The sequence below is a fragment of the Orbicella faveolata genome, unplaced genomic scaffold, assembly GCF_042242905.1.
Source record: "Orbicella faveolata isolate gen_17 unplaced genomic scaffold, um_ofav_v1 contig_34, whole genome shotgun sequence".
Taxonomy (NCBI): Eukaryota; Metazoa; Cnidaria; class Anthozoa; order Scleractinia; family Merulinidae; genus Orbicella; species Orbicella faveolata.
Window position 1 is genome coordinate 10,183,335 of NW_028301563.1, and position 22,149 is coordinate 10,205,483.

The window sequence follows — 22,149 nt, forward strand, 5'->3', positions numbered from 1 at the left end:
AGGGGGGGACCCCATATTTTGCAGAGTTATTTTTCATATTTAAAATTGCCATATTTCATTTAATTTTTGTGATATGGACAAAATTTTTTGAGGTTTCAACTCCCTTTGATGTGCTCTTTCGAACACATTTTAAGAAGTATGCATATTAAAAACTTCAAAAGTGAGAAAAAACATGACATCATCACTGTGACGTCACAACTTTGACATTTACCGACATTTTTCACGTAAATATAATTCGCAATAGGTTTCCTGCTCATCTGCCAAGTTTGGTGTAGAAAGAGTCTACTTTTTAAGTAATGCGAAATTATGTGAATACCCAAGAACTGAAGAAACATTTGGGGCGTGGTTTGGCCCCTACGTGAACTCGAGCGCAGGGTGAGTGGAAATTTTCCTCTTTACCTGCATTGTATGCTCTAGATAGTATCTTAACTGAAGTTTTCTTCAGTTTGGCTAAAGATGGCTGTTAAAGGATTCTTGATAATTTGGGAAATGGATCTATAATTGAAGGTTTGTTACTAATGATAACTAATTCGTTCGAAGAAGCATCACATTCTTTCAATTTTGTCTTATGGAGAGCCAACGCCATAGCATAAGCTGATAATGTTACGATAATATGTCCAGTTTTGACGATTTAGTGAAATCTTATAAGCAGACGTATTTACTTCTGTTCGTGATCAAGGGTTAGTTTGAAATCTTTGTTTGAATTGTGAGCCAATACGGTTGCGGTGATGATCTCCGATTACCGTAGTAGATTTGGAAGCCATGTGATAGAATGCTACACGCATTTGTACTCGAAACGGAATTCATTAAAAAAAAAAAAAATGATGTATTATTTGTCAGCATCTAAAACGAGGAAAGGCAGCGAATCTTAAACCAGCAGGTCTGCCTCTAAAAAATAAAAATTAAAAATGACAGCAGTTTAAAAAAAGGCTGTGTTTACTTGATTAAAGGTTGATGCTGAATATTTTCCTCTTTATTGGAAAATGGGTCCAACAGCTAACTGGAGGTGCTTACTGTAAATCCTTGGTCAATAACTCGATACTTTTAAATCGTATAAACAACGACGAATTTGGATTAATTCAATTATCAAATTATCAAATTGCTTCAATTTTCTTACCTCGTGATGTGAACATAATTTTACTTTGTATTATTAAAAAAGTTGTTTTCTTAGCACAAGAAGTATAATCTTCCCTGCATATTTTTATCCTGTAAAACAAGTTGCATGTTAGAGGAAGGTGCTGCCGTTTGTTTAAAACCACCCGCAATGGAGACCAATTTGCGCAGGCAGCCGAAATCTGTTCTATTATTTATTTGTTCGGTTTTGTGCACTTACCTGTAGAAGGCTTACCTGCATAATCCGATAGAAACACAAAACTCCAACAAAAGCTGCTGACATAATACTGGAGAGATATTTTTCGTAATCGAAATATACGAATGATTTTTCGCCCCTTTTTGGCGATTTTTTCCCTTCGAAAAGGAATATAAAACATTGAATTATAAATCATCTGAAATTCAAGATCGCGCAGCGGGTTACAGTCACCTGCTTTTTTATATTGTAGAAGAAGAAGAAAAACTTTTCTGTATTCCTACCAAGTTAACAGAAATACTCGTGAAAGTATCAGTAAATTAAAAATTATATAAAAAAAAAAACTAAGTAGGAACACCAAATGTTATTATATACCGCTAATTTTTAAATAATCACTTTTTCTCAGCTGAGGTTGTTTAAATTAAGCGTAAATTCTGAAGAGAGGTTTACAGGGGTCTTATCAAATTAAACGCTAATTGTTTTGTAAAAACCTGCCAAAGATTGAGACTCACTTCAGTTCTTCTGAATTTGCTACAACCAGTGACTTTTGGAATATGAATGTAACTAAAAATGCGTTTATGATGGAGATTTAGCGTAGTTGTCGTGTCCCGTATAATTAACAATATCAATTCCATGGCAATCTATTTTCGGTCTTGTTGTGCGAAACTTCTCTGATCATGATGTTTACCCACCGCTAATGTCGACCAAGCAGAAGCTAATAATTCGAGGGAACGGTTCCTTCTTTTTTCTATGAGAGAAAAAACTCGAGCTCTTGAATTAACTGTTATTTTTTAGACTAAACTTGAAAAGCTAATAGGCACCTCTTTCCTTATGAGAATATTAATATGCTGTCTGCATAGACAGGTGGCAAGGACAACATGGATATTATATTGACGTAACACCAGATTCTTACAAGGACAATTACTTAGAAATGTATGATGATTACTAATGACAATTTACGCTTGATCTCGGAGACGGATAGATTAAAAAAACATGCCAACCCTCGCACTTTCAATTTACGTTCTTCGCTAATTACTACTAATTAAAATTACGACTTGGAGGTGCCCAGTGTCCGAACATCAGTGTCCAACGTGTTAATGCATTAGAAGTTTGAGTAACAAATGGTAAAGAAAAATGTACCGAGATTATTTACATGGTATTGCAAACTTTTGTGCGACTGTTTTTATAACTTCTCAAAATTAAATTGTAATCAGTATGAAAAGTCGCAACTTTTAACAAAATTTTAATTATTAACCCCTAAAGCTGTGATTAAGGGTGTTTTTAGCAGGTCATAATTCAAGGCCAGTAAGCAATTTTCTCCGACATTTTCCTAGCAAAAAAAAAAAAAAAAAAAAAAAAAAACGTCAAATGATCTTGTAGTTTTCGTAGGCGGCGTTTCTTTAGTACGTCCACCTTGTTTGCCACCGTAATATTATCTCTGCTAAACGAATGAATGCCGAGTGAACGAACGAATGAACGAATATATTGAGACGAGTACGAGCTGAGGACAAGCTTGCGTGCACTGCATGAGACGCTCGTATCTCTGAGTAGAGTCCAGCTTTTCCAACAGGTCCAAATGTCCATTTATATCACAGGCAACTGGCTTTGCTACCAATAAATTAGCTGAATTTTACAATTAATATGAACGTCTCCTAACGACTGATGAGCTAAGCCACAAGTTTGCTTGCAAGCAACCAAATGTTTATGCATGCATAAATTACATCCTAAAATTTGCAAGCTCCGTTGCCTTTAAAGTGCCTATGAAGTAAAAAATAATTGCGGTAAAGAAGAATGGCATATTCCTCGCCTTTCCTGTTTAAAAAAAACTTCATATAGAAAAAAACATGAACGTCATTCACATTACATAACCAGATGGAGCTCGAGGCCTGTAATGAACTTTTCTGCAAGATGTGGCATGCTCGTCAAAACAAAAGCTTTATTATCGCTAAAAGCTTTTTTTCCTTTTATTCGGCGCAAGTAGAAAAGCATAAAACTAGCACTAGGGTGTTGAAAACCCACCGACGTAAAGCCAGCTTTGTGAAGCGTGGTGAAGCTGAAACTTCATAACTCTCTTTCAAATTTGCCCAACGTGCATTTTTTGTAACATATTTTCACTCAACCATGCTATTCTTCTCAGTACTTTACTGACATACATTTTCACATATAGCAGTTGGGAGAAAGTGCTTGCATATCAAGCAGATATATGTCACTTTTACCGTAATCATCTTCTTTAGTTAAAAATCTTAACGAGAATGCTCATGATTTAATAAGTATTTCAATTATGTAGAGAAATTTGTGCTGATCGTTATTGAAACTTGAAGCACAAACGCTCGATAAAAAGATACAGACAAGTCACAGCTCTTCGTGTAGACAACAAAGCTGATCGACAATCTAAGAATAAAGGATGGGCCGAACTCTCAGTTTTCCACTCGTCTAATCTCACTTTACAAATTCTTCAGCTTTCAAGAAAGAAGAAAGAAAGAACGTTCTGTACTGGAACAGCTTCTTTATTTTCCTTATAAATGTTAAACATAAATTGTTGATTAAACACTTTTCATAATTTCGGGATTAGCAAGCTACATGTCATCGATTCACTGGAGATCTTCTTCCTTGCATCTAATTGACCGCTTGAAAATTCACGAAAGAGGAACCTTGTCTACTGGAAGTGCTGCTTTACTTTCCTTGTATATGTAAAGATTAAATTCCAAGTAACCCTTATTTCGAGGATCTCGGGATTAGTTTAAGTCATAATTCTAACGAATTTGTCATAGGGTTATAAATATATTCGGTGATATTTCAATTACATTGCAGATTTAAATTGAGCCAACTTTTATTTAGCAGACAAGGTTCGCACTTTTCATAATGCGAAAATAAAACGTCTCTTAGCTTTGGTAGAACAGTCAGCTTGATTACCGCACATAGTGGTGGGCAAACTAAACATATCTCTTGGGTAATTACATCAATTTGCCTTAATTTAGGTCACGTTAACTTCAAATGCCTTGTTTAAAACGATTGTTTATTTCCTCTAGAAAGTCGCCCTTCTAAGAACTGCATTTTATAGTAAGTTTGGTTGCGCGTTTTATTATGTATTTCTAACAGCCTTTTGGCGAATCGTCCGTCAACAGAAATGTAAACTCCTCGAAAGATGACGGTGTAAAACTGTACAAACAAACAACTGGTCGAGCGATGAACACTTTTCCGTTAACACACGTAAAGCTTAATGGCTTCCACTTCAAAATCTTTATCTTTCTCGTTCTTTGCTTTTTGGAGACTCCAAATATTTTTGGGAACAAGAAATCATAATCTTTTGCATGAGACAAGGAATAATTTTCAATTATTTTAATGGAACAAGTGATGTCTTGAAACTATCAACAGAAACTTGATATCACGGGGCAAAATTGCATAAATTTAAAGTTTTAAGGCATTGGTAGGAAGTGTAAGCTCTGATTAGGAAATCTTTCGTCGTGTACCTTATTGATTCTTGAGCAACTTTCTCTCCCAATAGTCTTTAATTTCACATGTCTTTTTATTCAACATCTACAGTTTCTCATTGTAGAATGTACAAATTTAAAGGCAAACACGCGGGATGAAAAAGGGATATCATTAACGAAGGAGACCGTCTTAATAAACTATATATGATGTTCAAAAAAATAACATTCAAACAAATGAAAGTATAACAATAAAATGTCTTGATGCAAAACTAAATAGCGGGAATCTGAAACTGAATCATCGCTGCGTTTAGTGTAAGAAAGAATGCTATTTCTTAGAACGAAAATCGAAATTTGAGAATTTATTTTCGTCATTGATCTAAGGCTTAACTGCAGAAAATCTATATTATGAACGCTTGAGAACAGTGGATTAGCTTAACGACCTTAACCATGCCTTTTATTTCGAAAAAAAAAAAAAAGAAAAAAAGAAAAAAAAAGAAAAACTAAAATTCAAACTTTTACTAGAGTGGTTCTCCTTCAAATGCGTTTAACCAACCTACATGTAGGTAAATAAATTAATTAAAGAACCGTATTCTATTTACTCATTAAAAATGCACAATTAGACCAGAAAGTTTATATGTACTTTGTGGAGTGCAGTCAGGCGAATAAGTAACATGATTGGTTTACGACTGTTATCTGAGCACTGTTTTAACTTTAAGCCATATCGTGCCATCTTTCATTAGTCGTTGTTAGCTTTTGTTGGAGCTTAATTCGACAAGACATCACTGGGGATTATTCAATACTGTATTGACTTGTATCTGAGAGTTATTAAGTGGAGACATCCGCCGCAGGTTAAGAATGAGTTTCTCTCTGCTTTTCGTTCTCGTGTCATGGATTTCAGTAATCCCTTGTCCAACTCGGGCGCAGGGTGAGTTTAAAAAAATTTCCTCTTTACCTGCTTTGCATTTCATAGATACTATCTTAATTTCTAAGTCAGCGTTCCCCAGTTGGGTTAAAGATGGCTGTTAAAGGATTCTTGATAATTTGGGCAACGAATCTTTAGTCGGAAATTATGCCTAATTTGTTCGAAGAAGCATCACATTCTTTCCATACCCTAAGTCTTTGTACTGTCTTAATCTTGTCAAGCGCAGACATGTGACGAGAAGAAAGAAAATCAAGAGTAGCATCAACTGATATTGTCACAATAGTCTGTACAATTTTTGAAAATTAAATGATATGTAAGCAAGCCTATCTACTTCTTTTCGTGATCGAGGGTTAGTCTGTAGTTTTCTGGTTGAATCGGGAACCAAGACATTCGCTGATGATCTCTGATTAGCCGCAGATTTGGAAGCAATGTGATAGAAATCTACACGCGTTTGTCTTCATAACCAGTTTATTCCGAAAAGTGCCGCACTGTCAGCATGTAAAACGAGGAAGTGAGGCGAGTCTTAAAGTATCTTTACCCCTAATACATAAAAAGGCAAATGAAAACGGTTTGAAGAAACCATGTTTACTTGATTAAAGGTTGATGCTGAGTATTTTCCCCGTCAGTGGAAAAAGTGTCTAACATTTCACTGGAGGTGCTTACTGTAAATCCTTGGACAGTCACTCGATCTTTTTAAGTCCACAAAAAAATATCCTGTATGAGATACGGGCATCAACCATGTTTACCAAATTCAAATTACTTCAATTTTCTTGTCTTATGTTTTAAACTTGACTTTACTTTGTGGTACACGTATACATGGCTCGTGCTTTTCATTAAAACGGTCTGTTTTCTAGAGCGAGTAGAATCATCAACTCTGCATTATTTTGGCCTGTAAGTCGAAACTCACAATGATCTAAGCGGAAGTTGCTACTGTTTGTCAAAAACCGCCCCCAACCCAGGCAAATTTGAGCAGACAACAGAACTCTGATCTACTATTTATTTGTTCGGTTTGGTGTTGGTTCTTGTAAAAGCCTTTCTTGTATAATCCCATGCAATCACAGAACTCGAGAAAACGCTGTTGACAGAATTCATATTTTGATAATCGAAACAGACGAATGATTTTTCTTCCTTCTCTTGCAGTTTTTCCCAATGAAAAGGAATTTAAAACTTAGTATAAATTAACTTGAATTCAAGATTACGCCGTAGGTAATACTCAGCTGCTTTAACATATGCTATAACAAGAGGAAACTCAAGGAGTGTTAAAGCGCGCAATTTAAGGAGTGTTAAAGTGCACGAGTCTTAAAGTGCGTAATTTCAGGAGTGTTTAATTGTAAAATTTTAGGAGTCTTAAATTGCGCAATTTGAAGAGTCTTAAAGTGCGTAATTTAAGGAGTCTTAAAGTGTACAATTTAGATTGCGCGCTTTAAGACTCATTAAATGGTGCACTTTAAAGTGGGCTATTTAAGCAGTCTTAAAGTAAGTAATATAAGGAGTCTTAAACTGCGTAATTTAATGATTCCTAAAGTGCGTAATTTAAGGAGTTTTAAAGTGCGCAATTGAAAAAAAGCCTTAAAGTGCACAATTTTAGGAGTCTTAAAGTGTTTTATTAAGAGGGTCTTAAAGTTCGCAACTTAAGGAGTCTTAATAAAGTGCACAATTTAAGGAGTGATAAACTGAGCGATTTAAGGAGTCTTAAAATACGCGATTTAAGGCGTCTTAAAGTGCGCAATTTCAGGAGTCTGAAAATGCGTAATTTAAGGAGTGCCTAAGTGCGAAATTGTAAGAATCTTAACTTGTGTAATTTCTAAAACCTTACATTGCGCAGTTTAAGGAGTCTTAAAGTGCGCTATGTAAGAATTGTTAAAGTGTGCAATTTCAGGAGTCTTAAAGTGCGCTATTTAAGGAGTCTTAAAGTGCGCAATTTAAGGAGTCGTAAAGTGCGCTACTTAAGAATTGTTAAAGTGTGCAATTTCAGGAATCTTAAAGTGCGCTATTTAAGGAGTTTTAAAGTGCGCAATTTAAGGGATCTTAAAGTGCGTGAGTTAAGGAGTGTTGAAATGCCCTACTGAAAGAGTCCTAAAGTGCTTAATTTAAGGAGTGTTGAGCGCGCAAGGAACTTGAAAATAGACAAATTACATAAGGCATTTTTTGGCGGTGATGCTCATCATTACCCACCGCTAATTTAGAATAACAATACTCTTAGCGGAGGTTGTTTAAGCGAAAATCCTAAAGAGAAGTTTGCAGGGGTTTGACGTTATAGTAAAAATATTATCGAATTAAATGTAAATTGTTTTGTAAAAACTTGCCAAAGATTAAAACCCTGTATAAATTTCCCTCAACCAGAAACGTTTTGACTAAAACAGAGACTAAAAATAAGTTCATGATGTAAATCCAACATAGTTGTCGTGTCTCGTATTAATTAGTCATTTCCGTGGCAATCTAATTTCGTTCTTGTAGCACGGAAATTTTCCATTAGACCTAATCACACCTATCAGTCCACAAAAGCTGATATTTGGAGAGCAGGATTCATTCTTCTGCCATACAGCGAAATTTCGGGTTCCACACTATTATTTTTTTCTTAACTAAACTTGAAAAGCTTGATCAGCACTCTCTATTGTCAGAATATTAATATGCTGTCTGAATGGGCAGGTGGCAAAAACAACGTGGATATTATATTGATTTACCACCAAATTCTCACAAAGACAGTAACTGAGAAATGTGTGATGCTTAGCTAGGAGAATTTATGATTGATCTCGGCGAGGGAAAGATTAAAAAACAAGCCGCTACTACAACTTTAAAAAGTCGATTTAAGTTTCATACCTTTTTACGTTCTCCGCTAATTATCACTAAATTACGACTTCGAGATGTCCAGTCTTCAAAATATTTGTAGTTTGCAATTTCAATCAAACACTAGGTAAACGATTTAACCATCAGCGTCGGATCTTTAAGAAGGAATTCACCTAAGGTTCGAGTAACTTGTGGACAAACACTTTGTACTGAGATTATTTACATCGTGTTTCAAACTTCGGTTTGACTGTTTTAAAATTCTTCTGAAAAATAAATCATGTCTAACATCAGCATATGTAGAGAAAACACTTGAAAGTACTGGTGAAATGAAACTTATGATAAAATTTTATCTGCGTTTGCATTATTTCTTTGAACTTTTAAATTTATCTTCTGCAGTTCCCATAACTAAAATGTTCTCAATGTTACTCAAGGCAACTATTTAATACTATCTTTAGCTTTAAGAAAATGTAAAAGGGACTGAAAAGTACCTAAAATTATTCTGGTCCACTAGAAACTGAAATTTCTCAATTTACTATCAGATTTTGTCATACATTCTTCATAAAAAGCGATGACACTGAAAGGTAAACCCTGAAGTACATCATGCAGTTATCTCGAATCATGACTAAGGAAGCCGACAAGAAAATTGGGACTACACTCTTGGCTTCCTTTTAAGGAAGTTATTCCTTATTTGGTATGAGAACGATAACGAAGTGGTTAGAAATTGTAGTTTGGCTAAAAAAAAAAAATAATCTTGTGCGTTGGGAGTAAATCGAAATAAAGATATACTGCATGTTTGTACTTGTCCTATGTACTTGTTTCAGAATTTATTTTATTTATTATAAGCTCTTTAAATAAACATGCTTATATTTTTTCAGATGGAGGACGGGAGCTGTACTTTCCAGCCTACTATTTCTATGCTGAGAAACGTTTAGTGAACCACTGGATAAAAACCATGATTGTCAAGGACTTGGACGAGTGTGAATACCGTTGCTACCTGGATGCAAACTGTGCCAGTCTTAATATCAAGAACAAAGATCATGACAGTGGAACACACGAATGTGACCTGAATAACTCTACTCACCTGGAGCATGACGGGGATCTGGAGGACAACCCGCTTTACTACTATCGTGGCGCCGAAGTAAGTGACTATCATTTTTGTGTTTTGTTTAACTTTTCGCCTTCAGTTGTTTAATAGGCCAATTTATACCAAGGATAATGGGCATAAAAGCTCTCCACGAAAACTAAGATCTTAATATTTGTGCATAAATTACTTTTCTTACTTCCGGGTTAACTCGGCTAAAGTCGGCTGATAAGAATCTCAATTCCAGTTGTGAAATAAACCTATATCTTGAACAGTAGTTCATATATTTATTCTAACAACGAAAGAGCATTAGATTAATTATAAGCAAATATATTTCTTTTCTGCGTTTCAGAACAAGTGCGGAAAGATCGGACGGAAGTGCGAGAACAATTCAACTTGTCAGTCCGGTTTTACACAGAAAGGATATCGATGTTCGTGTACTACTGGGTTTGAGGGCGAACACTGTGAGAATGGTAACTATGCTACTCCTAACATACCCTTGTGTTGTAACTATCATTTAGCGTAAATTTCGTTGATCATCAAACGTTCTGTGGTAGAAGTTAAAAGTTTGAACATCCCGTTCTTTATATGTTAACATTAAAACTCGCATATTTTTAGAAAAATAGTTCACCATAATTTTTGACTCTGTTAAACGAATTTTCCGGTGCTTTCCCTAGACAAATTCTCCATCACTTAGAGACAGTATTTCGTTAAAAATTAACAGATAAATTGCCTCGTAAAACCAAGTTTAACTGATATTCCAAATTTTATACTTTTTAGAGGTTATCTGACGAATTAAAGGCACTTAGTTGCTTCTCCGATTCAGTGGATCCTATGAAACATGTTTTACCTTAACTTTAGATATTGATGAATGCGAGAGAGGTTCTCACAATTGCCACGTGAACGCCAACTGCAACAACACCAAGGGAGGGTACAACTGCTCTTGTAAAGACGGATACACTGGAGATGGACAAAATTGCGCAGGTTTGTTTCATGTCTGTGTATAATATACTTTAAGCCAATGATACATGGTTCAACATTTGTTGAGCAATTAACGAATGTTGCAGCTGCTGTTCAACAAATGTTGAACAGTGTATCATGTGACGCTGAACGTTGAAAAACAGAAATGTGCCGTTCAACATGTTCAAAGTTGTTGAACGTTGTTAAAAGAAAATAGGGCTTGGCTCTATTCCGTTCAACAAGTTGCCGCTTGTTAAATGCCTTCAACTAATCGTTTTCGAGCTGGGGGTCACTTGCCTTCGTGGAAATATTAACATGGCGGCCGAAGAGTGGGAATCAGCCGAGTTCGAATGGAGTTTTGATGACACCAGTCAACTGATCAATCTGTACGAGACTTTTCTGTGCATGTACGATATAAGATCGAAGGATCACAAAAACCGTGACACGAGAGACAAAGCTCTGTTAGAGATTGCAGCAAAACTTGGAACAGCGAGTGAGTAAATCCTTGCTAGTTCAGGTGATAGTTTTCGTTTTTTTTTGTCGACGCTTCATATTAACGGCGACAACGCTCGAAGCACAAAGCGACAGCAACATTTCCTCGTCCGCCATTCAACTTCGCGCCAAAATGTGTAGTTTTGCTGAACAAAAGTTGCGTGAGTATTCAACAATTTGCAACAACGTTTCAAGAAGTCGTAACAATGCTCAACATTTGTTGATCAACAAAAGTTGAACGATGTTGAACCGTGTGTCATTCGCTTTATTTGGAGTGGCGGATGTGATGCATTTAGTATATGTCAGCCAAATGTTCATGACAAGGGGGTCAGCAAGGAAGCCACGCCAGGCATGTAGCTAAGGAGGCAGACCAAGAGGAGATTATGGATGTTAGTTATTTCAGTCTTCCTCGTAAACTGTTAAATGTTCCCTTCAAAGCTCACAATCAATGTGACCCAGTTTACAACTCCAATAAAGCTGAAGAAACCATCGTTTTTTTTTTTTTAAACAGCATTTGCGTCAATGACAAGTTATAACTCCCGTTCAAAATAGCGCTGGCTGCAGACCCATATCTCTCTCTCTTTTTTTTTTTCTTTTTTTTTTTTTGTTCACATTTTTATTGCTTTTGCACACACACACAAAAACTTAACAAACACATACCTTTCATTAAAACTATCCTACTAACATGAGCGTGAGTAATTACAATGAACGCTTATACTTTACATTCAAGTAACTTATATTAATACAAAGACACAAACGATAACATAAGTAATTACAATAACACTGGCCCTAGTTACATTTTTTGACAAATCTAAACATACATTCTATGTGTTTTAATTTACAGAATTTCCCTTATTTTTTATCATTATTATTATAGTCATTATTATTATTATTATTATTTAAAGAAACATTCGTACAGGACTAAACTTACATTACATTACTCTACTTACATTACTCGACATCTTTCTACTTATTATATTACTGTACTTATTAGATTAATCACTAGTAATCTCTAGTATTTATTTTTACTTATACCAACGGTCACTTACTAAACAGTCACTTAGAGCGTTACTTGCAATTATGTTGCTAGCGGTCACTTACTAACAGTCACTCACAGCGTTACTTACATTACATTGCTAAACAAAACATGACTTACATTACAATACAAAGCTCACAATTCACTAATTGAGCTTACCTGCCTTCTTAAAATTACGTGAAGTACTTTACAAAACGACACCTTAGTTACTTACTACTAACACTACAAAGTAGATTTAGAGACAGTGCCGGTAGAAAAAAGATAAGATTTGGCGTTTTTGATTTAGTGTGTCTGTTTCAATCGGCTAGTTAAATCAGAAAAAAAGCTTCGCGAGAAAATCTGTGACTTAGGGAAGAGCGCATTTCTCTATTTGCCTTTCTAACACAATTATTCTAAACCAATACATTTACGTCTGTTAATGTTTGGACAAGAAACCAAACATGCAGGAATTCCAAAGAAAAGCTACATTACAATGGCAAATATCTCTATATTAAATGCGGTCATTCACATTAAGTTAGTCTGAACTGACAATCCAACGGATGATACAAAACGCATACATGATGACCAATAATCTATTTTGAACTTGTATGTACCTTTCACTAGCTCTGGAATGAAATTTCTGTGAGCAAATTCACCCGATGTTTGATAGATAAATCTGTATTGAACGATCACCTTATCGTTTGGCAGGCCTACTATTAGTATATATACATGCATGAACTTATAGTATTACTCCACGTCTGAAACAAACCACACACACGCAGTAGTATATAGGGGATTAACCAAATACCGTTTCGCAGAGGGAGCTTTATTTCACCTTATCGCAGCCCCCACCATCAAGTCCGGCCCTCACAAGCTCGGGCCGGTTGAGCCTGGGGGCTGCGAAACGGTGAAATTCAGCTCCCTCTTTGAAACAGTATTTGGTTAATCCCCTATATACTACTTACAACAACGAGGGCCCCATATTAGTTACAAGCGAGCCCGTTGTTATACCGCCCGAGCCGGGATGACTCGAGCGCCAAACAAGTGCGGGTGGCTGATGCCGGGCCGGAAAGAAAGGTGCTGGCTTTCCGAGGCCATTCAAAACCTCCCCCCAGAGCTTCGTGAGATGATTCTCAAGGAGTACATCGCGATAAAAATAAAGGAAAAAAAGGAAATGGGGTGGGGCAGGGTCCACGAGAATATCTTAAAACTACCATTATGCGAATTCAAGCAGCAAATTGTGCGAATGGTAATTTGCTTCGAATATCCGAACTGTTATTTCGAGGGTTGCTGTTTCCCCTGTTTCGAAAATGAGGGAACTGTTCATAATGCCTCGGTTAGGCCGCCGAAGGAGCCAAAACATCTTATAGAAGCCGACCACGATTACAAGAATTTTTTGGAAGTATGTTCATGGAACGGTTACGATTGGCACGAGTGGTTCCCTTTTGGCGGGGAGCGTTATTATTAAAAACCTCATCCGCCTCAACCATCGCAGCGACGACTTCGCGCGTAATATCGCGAGCCTCTTTTTGCCACTCAGATGTGAAATACTCGTGAGCGAGAAACGCGACCAAGTGGAAGCAGACAATCATGTTCTTATTACATGTAAATGAAACCGTCTGTTTCTAAAACTCAGTTCGAAGCAGGAGGGTTCGTAATTTTTTTTATCATTTCCGCTTCAACTCTGCCGCGGATGTCTTCCTCCATTTTCTTGACATCAACATCAGGAAGCTTTCTCGTTGATGGTTGGCGAAGCATCCTTGCTAGGACCTGATCTTTCAGAAAGTTATACTGCTGAAACTCGGAAAGGATGGTGTCAAACTCGTGGGAAGACACCTCGTTGTTGTTCAAAGCGTTTGAGAGAAGTCTGTTGACGGTGTCCCGCTTGGCAACGGCGAGCGTGGTGATCTCTTGATGCTTCTTTATTTTCGAGTCGAGCTTTTTGCTGGCGATTATAAGCCCCGACGAAACAAGAGCGAAGCATCCACCAGCACCGCCAAGAGGAACAGATTCCGGCAGGCCAACCACAGACAGAGCGGAGCCAAAACTTGCGCTGGAAAACGCTGCCGAGAGAACGCTGGAGCCGGCGGCGCCCCAATTAACGAAATTTCTCGTGCGTTTGTATTTTTTAGTGACGAGGCGATAGTGGTGGACCTCACCGGCCAAAGTGTTGGAAATCTCGTTGACCTTCTGCAAGCGGAAATTTTGAGAAGGCTCCGCCACAGCTGGATAGAGACACTCGTCAGGCGGCGCGCTTGGAGGCAACAGATTCGCCGAAGACATTGTGTATATATATATATATAAATTTAATTTAACTCTAATTCAAAAAGAAGAGGGAAGCCCTTGACATCAAAGAGTTCGCCATTTTCATCTTTGACACTAATGGTGATGCTATTTATGAACTCGTCTGTAGAACAGTCTCGTAAAACCTGTTGCGGAGATGCCTGGTAGCTTACTTTTTCATAAGGCTTCCCTTTCACGTCAAACAAGGCTAAGACATCTGACCTTTTGCCATTGAACAGATTCCGTTCTGTGTCGATCAAAGTACAAGGAATAAAATATGTTGTTGGATATGTAAGCCGTTTTACAAAGGTTATAGGCAACAACTTTCACCCAATACCAAGTAAATCGGTTAAATCGTGATCAATTTCAATAGGTTTTGCCCCAGCCCCGAAATTTCTGATTACAAGCTGGCCAACAGGTTGGTTTATTGCTGTTTGCAACTCTTTATATTGATATTTGGCGAACAGACCGTCTATTTCTTTTGACAATCTTTCTAAACTATAATGCCCTGGGAGTAATTTACTAACTGCCAAAGCTTTATCTTTGTTTTTATCTCCCAAGGTGGCTGAACCTTCCCTTGTCAAAGTGTCCCAGCTGTTGTACAAACTGCAAGATATGAGTTTCATGAAATGCACTTTCGGTATCGATTTTCCAAAAGATATTGTCCCTCCGTTCTGTTGCGTGACAATAGTGAGAACAACCATTTTTATATTCAACAAATAAAATTTTGTTCAAATAATATGGCCAATTTGTGGAATGGTCCTGCGTTAAAAAAAGCGGAGGCGGGGAAGAAAAAGGCGTGGACAAACTTTTTAAACCGCTTCCCCAAAGCGGACAAAAGCCGGTTCGTTTCGCAAGGAAGCGTCGACGAGAAAAATAACGTGACCGCGGAGGTGTTCTTCAAAGAAAGCGAAGACTAGTTTCAAAGCGTCTTCGGCTCAGACAGAAAATATTGGAACGCCGAAATGAAAGAAGCGCTTGGTTTGGGAGACAGCAGGGGTTTTCCCTACCAGCTGTCGCCCCTTGGTTCAAAAGTTTCATTGGCCATCCCTGCGATACCTTTCGACGGCAAAGCGCCAAGCTTGAAGAAAATATTCAACGACGCAATCCAAATCTACGTCACGCCTGACCAATATTTCACAACAAAATTCCGAGAAATATTTAGAGGAACCAAACTGAGGCACACTTCTGCAGTCGAATCAAAACACTGGTTAGGAGGGCCCGACATGAAATATTGGCCGCAACAGCTTAACTTCGCGGTTTTCTGCGCGACACAGGGGTGTGGAGTTTCTCGCGAAATCTTTGACAGCGGGATGAATCTCCCCCCGCAGATAAGAGCTTCCTACAAATTCCACGTGTATTTCACGGTCAGGCGCATTTTGTTCCAGCTAGGAGGTATTCAGAGCATGAGCACTTTGCCCGGAGACCCGCCTTTCAACCAATGCAATAATAATTATGACGTTGCTTCGTACAAAAGGCTATGCAGCGACTTCGGCATAGATCCGTCGAGTGATTTCCGCTACACGTACGGGCCAAACCACGGGCTGGGAAGCGTTTATGTTTACGTGTCCGGCGCCGGCGCGTCGAAAACTGACTATCAATACCCGGGATGGAACAAATTCAGCGATGAAGGCGAGAAAGCTATAAAAGGGGACATGATTTATTACATCGAGCCGGGGCCGCTTCTGATACCCAATCGGACTGGTTCGCGCCAAACACAGCATCAGGTTTGACGCAGGCGGGCATGGCGCGAATCAACCAGTCAATCGAGGCTTTCGTTTACTGCATCCTGGGGGCGCAAGTCAACGTCCGCGGCAGCATTCTCGGTTCTGGTGGCCGAGCAAGAGAAGCCCAGAGCGAGTTCCTGGTGCTAATGGAAAGCGCGATCACACAGCCCGACCTGGCCGCGAGCGTGCAAAGGTACCAGCTCGCGGTGGATCAAGCGAAAGTGAGGCTGAATCTCGCTGTAGCCCCCATGGCCTGGCTCATGCCCGCAGAAATGATAATCAACACCGCAAGCACAATCGGTTACAACAACAAGCAGAAACAGGCGGTCTCCGGGATGAAACTGGGGGTCAACAACGAGGTAAACCCGGAGACCAAAAAAGCTGGGCTCAAACTCATGGCAGGCGGCCCGTCAAAAATTAACCCTCCCAACAGCCATCCGTCCAACCCGATACACAAAGCCGCAACAGTCGAATCAAGGACGGGCAAGCCCCTCGACCCGGGGCGTGGGGCGGAACCCCACAGGAAACCAGCTTCGTCCGAAACTCAACAGGCGCAAAAAATTGAGCCCACGGCTCCAGATAAAACACCGCAACATTAAATAAACAAAACGGCGGTAATTGTCGGTGTAGTTGGATTATCGGCGTTGCTGTTCATGGCTTGGAGGTAAAGTTAACGCTGCTTCTTAAAATATTCTTCGAACAAAAAGGCCACCGCGGCAAGAATAAGCAGCCAGGTATGCTCGGCCAGAAATCCGACGACTTGGCCGGCGGCTTTGAACAGGAAGCTCACAATCGAGCCAATCATCCCGGGCAGCAGAGAACCAAGTTTCGCGGCAATATCTTTTAGGCCATTTCGCAAAGCTTTGCCGGTGGCTTTCAAACCTCTGGTGAGGACCCCGATGACAGCTCTGATTGTGGTACCGGCGGCGATAAGAATAGCGGTCAAGGTCACGCCATGTTTTTTGAAGATCTCTTTTACCCTTTCCAAGAGAGGCCGCCCCCTTTCCCTTTCCGCGATCTAAGTTTGCAAACGCGCGAGCTCCTCGTTTCTTTCTGCCACTCTGTCTTCTGCGGCTTCTTTTTCAGAGGGCGAGGCATTCTCATCTTGGATGATTGCCTGGTCTTCCTCGTTTTGGCGCTGCAGCTTGCTTTCCTGCTCTTTCAGGTCGTCCAACGGTTTTGTTTGGTTGAGCCTTTCTTCCATGGCGTTTGTTTCTCTTTCTTTTGCTGCGAGGCTGGCTCTGAGTCTGTCAACCTTGGCTTGTTCCTTTTCTCTGTTTTTTGTTTGTTTTGTAAGCGAGTCCAATTCTTTTTTCTTGTTTTCAAGATCGGTTTGATAGTTCTTTTTCAGTTCTTTGAGCCTACGCAGCTCTGCTTCACTTTCAAGGTTCGAACCTTTTTCATCCTGAATGGTATCGATCTTAGCATCAGTTTGCTCGATTTTACGTCTCAGATCTTCAACTTCTTTCTTTTCTTCCTCTCTTCGCGAAGACAGTGTTTCCGCCTGTTGTAGTTGGTTTTCAGCTTCTGCCAGTCTTTGTTTCTTTTCTCTGATAGTATCCCGGTCTTCTTCAATGACAACTGTAGTTCTAGGCCCAAGTTTGTCTTCAAACCTTTCTAAAAAACTTTTCGTGAAGTCTGTCCCGTCTTTTTTCATAATCTGGTACTCACCTCCACCCGTACCTGCTGTAACAATTTGACCCTTGGTTTTTCCTTTGGTGCCTTTCATAATTGCAAAACTACTCTCTTTAAATTTGGAAAATTGGCCTTTTAACCGGTCTATGATAAATTCCCGTTCCGGATCCGCTTCAAGCAAAGGGATATCTTCTCCAAAAAATGATGTCTCGGCATAAGAAGTGTCAGGCAGGCCGGACTGCTCGTGCCGCATAGAAGACATTTTCGTTTGTTCACCCTCGTGGTAGGGGTCGCGAGGTTCGTAGGGAGTGGACGTCTCGCGTGGTTTAAAAGGATGGGTTGTGTCAACCTCTTGTTCGTCGTCGTTGTTGCTGCTTGTCGAGGGCCGGGTCTTTGTAACCAAATTGGTCGCGGCCTTCCGCCATAGCGGTAATATTTCAAGCCTATTATTTTTCAAATTAGAAATAATCGTCGGTGTTTTATACACAATGTCAGAGGTGCCGGAGAACCTTCGCCCAACGTACAGCGAAAAGACCGTACACGCCATGAAGGTCGAGCGCGCGGTCAAACGAATCACCTTTAACCCCTCTGAAGCCAACCCCGGCAATACGCTGTACGTTTACGTGCCCAAGCTAAACGAGAACGAGGTTCTGGTGCCGGGCTCGCTAGCGCTTGTCTTTGACATCGACCTCTCTGGAGGGCACGCCAACAACTTCCTCTTCCAGAACGTCACGCGGGCACTCGTTGACAGACTGGTCGTGTCGTTTGCGGGAAGAATCCTGCAAGACACGGTTGGATACGACATCTACAAAACTTTCGAAGACCTTTTCCTTTCGCAGGAAGAGCTAGACAACAGGATTCTCGAAGGGATTCAGAGCGAGGATCTGTGCAAGATCCGCTCAGACGCGGGAGACAAGAAAACCTCGGGCGTCGACGCTGAAAACAAGCTGAACGAGGTATACGGAAAAAAGTACCGGATCAGGCTTGACCATCAGGTCTTAACCGACCACAGCGTTTTCTACCCCCAGGCCCTTTACAACTACCTCAAGTTCGACGTAAAACTTGCCGAAGCTATACACGTGGTCAAAGGCTCCGACACAACATTAACCCAGCTGAAATACAAGCTGACCAACATCCAGCTCGAGTACAAAATGATCCGCAGCAAGACTCTGGCAGACGAGGCGCGGAGCGTTTACTCCAGCGGCAAAGAGTTCCTTTACGACCACGTGATGCATGACAAAGAGGTGCCCTTCAAAAAAGACAGTAACCCGAAGCTCACCATCAAAGTCAACGCCCAAAGAAGGTCACTGAAAGCCCTCCTCCTCCTGTTTGTAGAGCCGTATACTACGGGCAACAGAGATTCAGAAAAATTCATCTTCTCCGATCTGACGAACGTCAGCATCACGGTCAACGGCTCGCCCAACATGCTTTACAACGGCGGCATCGAAGACAAGGACATGTGGGAAGAGGCCCGCAACCTGTTTGTGAAAGAAAAAAATAAAACGGAGCACATGGATATGACAAAGTTTTACACCGGTGATAAGTTCGGGCTTGTGATTGATATGCGCACCATGGTTAACCAAAACATGTACGGCAGCGGCACGCGCATTGTGAACAGTACGGACGGTGCCCAGCTGGAAATTGAACGGAAAACCGAAGGCTCAGGCGACGTGAAATGCCACGTATTCGTCATCTCTGACTCCCAGTTAAACCTTATGAACAGCCAGCTAGAAGATGTGCAGTATTGAATGTGAATATGGACCCGAGCAAGATACCATTCAACGCTCTCATCGTGGGTCCGACTAATTCAGGCAAATCGAAGTTCGTGGTGGACCAGCTCTACAGCCCTTTCCGCGGAAAGTTCGACTACATCGTTCTCATCTGCCCGACGTTCACGCACAACAAGACCTACCACCGGCTTGGCGAAAACGATCCAAGAATAGATGTGATAGTCTGCGATCACCACATCGTAGAAAAGTGGTTGAAGCTCGTGAGATGGTTTTCTGAGGGCACCAACACGCTCATAATCCTCGACGACTGCGCGGTCTCCAAAGATGTGAAAGGGCGTACAGGCGAGCTGGTGAATCTCGCCTTTTCTGCCCGACATATGGGTATCAGCGTTTGGGTGCTGACCCAGAAGTTGACCGGCATAACATCTTCCTTCCGGGAGAACGTGGCGACGATCGTCCTCTTTTATACCCCCTCGGCCAGGACCACGAAAGCGATCTTCGATGATTACGCCGGCGAGCTCTCCCCGGATGAGTACAAAGGTCTGGTTTCAAAGCTGAAAGAGTGAAAGTTCTCTTATCTTGTGTTCGCGCTTCGCCACCCGTACGGGGTAAAGTTATTTCAATAAAAAAATGAAAGTTGTATATAGCCTTGCACAATGGCTGGAGAAGACGCCGCGTTAGCAGACGTTATGAACCTTCTTCAAACCGAGCCCGAGCCGTCGAGTGGTCCCGCAGGTGGCCTTGTTCCAACCGCCCCCGGACCTGACATTCCTGCTCTTCGCGAGCAGCTGGCCGTGCTCGTGTCCACAGGCAAAGCCAAAGAGGTCATCGGAGTGCAGCTAACCCACGAGCAGGTGAGGCGCCTGAGGACAATGAGGTCGAGAAATTCACCAAACGCTACGAGACGTACGTGGGCTCAAAGACAACGGAAAGCCTGATCGACAGCTTTATTTTTCTTGCAACCAAAGCGGTCGGAATGACCGTCAAAATCAAAGACATCGACGCTTATCAAAAAGAGCTCAGAAACGACTACATCTTGAACAAAAAGCTCTCCAATCTGGGCGGCAACCTTGCTTTGAAGTGCGGCCAGTTTCTTGCTGCGGCCAACGCGGTGTTCATCACCACAAAACACGTTGATTTTAGTCCACAGTTGCCGGAGCAGAGCCACCCTTCTCGCGATGAACACGGCTATCCGTTTGAGGGCGTTGATGAAGTACCCGGCTCAGCAAATGCAGAATAAGCGGTCAGCATTCATCAACAACTGCTGAGGTCTTGCTGACAAGTTTAAACAATTAAACTTTTTTCATTTGCTTAGAATACGGTTCGCTTCAGAATGTCAACCGAACAATCCGAGAGCGCACCTGCCGTCACGGCGCCTCAGGTCGAGACCCAGGCAGCACCTGCCCCCGATATCACACAGCAAGCGACAACTTCGACTGCAACCACGCAGCGCGTAAAAAATCCAAAGCGTGTGGCTGCTGGAAAAATGGTTGCCGAAAGAACGCGGCTGGCCCGGGAAGAACAGAAGAAAGCGGCCGAGGTTTATCACGCGGAAAATAAAGCAAAAGCCGCCACAGCTGCCCCCGAGCCAGCCCCCGAGCCATCCCCGACAACAGAAGGTGAAAGCCCAAAGAGCGTCGGCGTCAGCGCCAACCAATGGATTGGTATTGGCGGCCTTGGCGTTTCACTGCTCGGGATCTATTACAAACGTGAAGAGCTCATGGCAATGTCCAAGCCCGTGTTCGACAAATTCAAAACGCCGGGGCCCGTGCCTGAGCCCGCGAGTGTCGAGCCAGAACCTGCTCTTGCGACACAGCCAAGAGGATTAAAAAAATGCTTTGAACATTTGCGTGCAATGTACATCCACGATGCCGGACCAAACCATTGCGCATACTGTCATCCATGCAGCCGGAATTGGCGGAATGATCGTATTATGGCTCGAATTGACCGCAAATGCTGCCAAAAAGGTGGTGCAGCTTTCCAAAGAAATGTTTGTTGATAAAGGCGCAGAAGAAAAAAAGAAAAAGACGAAGACAAATAGAACAAGAAGTAAGAAGAACAATAGCAGAAGAAGAAGAATTTTATAAAAGAATAGAAGAAGAAGGATAGCTGAAGCCGCGGGAGAGGCACATTAAATTAACACAGTTTGGAGAAAAGCTTATGAAAATATACTCAGATGGAAGTCTACTGCGTGAAAGACGGGCGAGTGACGCCGAACGTCCGAGGAACAGCAAAAATTGTTGCTACAAAAAGCAACCGGCGACTGCTAAAAGTGAAGTGTGCTGTGTGCGGAATCACCAAAACAAAGTTTTTGCCTGAAATTCCCAGAAAGGCAGCTAAATCGAAATAAAGAGCAAGCGGGAAAGACAGATAAATTTTATTTTAAACTTTCATTCTTTTCTTATATCGAACGCACCATGTCCGACAACAAGCTTGTCAAGACCGTCATTGACGCCGCAACTCTCACAGGATTAGCCGCTGGCATCAGCTGGGCCGCAAAAAAGGTTTTGAAAGAGAATTTAACTTCTGATCCCAGCAACAGCTTTATGAATCACGCGAAGTTCACGGCCGTCATGGCTGGCAGCATTGCGCTCAAAAAGTACCTCGAGGACCAGAAAATCCTCCCCAACAGCGTTTGAAAAAACATTCTCATAATAATACCAATGGCGAATTCTTATTTCACCATCAAAGCCCTCACAACGGTTGCGCTGTTGTTTTTTGCATACAAGATAACCCGTCATACCGCTGATGCCATAAATTTTGTTTGGTCGGTTCAGATT

At 40.9% G+C, this 22,149-nt stretch overlaps 2 protein-coding genes and 2 pseudogenes across 2 annotated transcripts; 3 read left to right on the forward strand and 1 right to left on the reverse strand.

Moving 5' to 3' along the window:
• The first annotated feature begins 5,523 nt into the window (after positions 1–5,523).
• LOC149104731 (uncharacterized) lies at positions 5,524–10,053 on the forward strand. Its single transcript, XM_089271338.1, has 3 exons — positions 5,524–5,662; positions 9,322–9,584; positions 9,880–10,053. The coding sequence occupies exons 1-3, from the start codon at positions 5,593–5,595 to the stop codon at positions 10,051–10,053; spliced, it is 507 nt and encodes a 168-aa protein (XP_089127464.1). The 5' UTR covers positions 5,524–5,592.
• Positions 10,054–12,407: 2,354 nt separating this feature from the next.
• LOC149104732 (uncharacterized) lies at positions 12,408–16,672 on the forward strand (annotated as a pseudogene).
• Positions 16,673–16,674: 2 nt separating this feature from the next.
• On the reverse strand, positions 16,675–18,064 carry LOC149104733 (uncharacterized; annotated as a pseudogene).
• Positions 18,050–20,416, forward strand: LOC149104734 (uncharacterized). The gene has a single exon (XM_089270875.1). The coding sequence runs from the start codon at positions 18,128–18,130 to the stop codon at positions 19,385–19,387; it is 1,260 nt and encodes a 419-aa protein (XP_089127001.1). The 5' UTR covers positions 18,050–18,127; the 3' UTR covers positions 19,388–20,416.
• Positions 20,417–22,149: the final 1,733 nt, after the last annotated feature.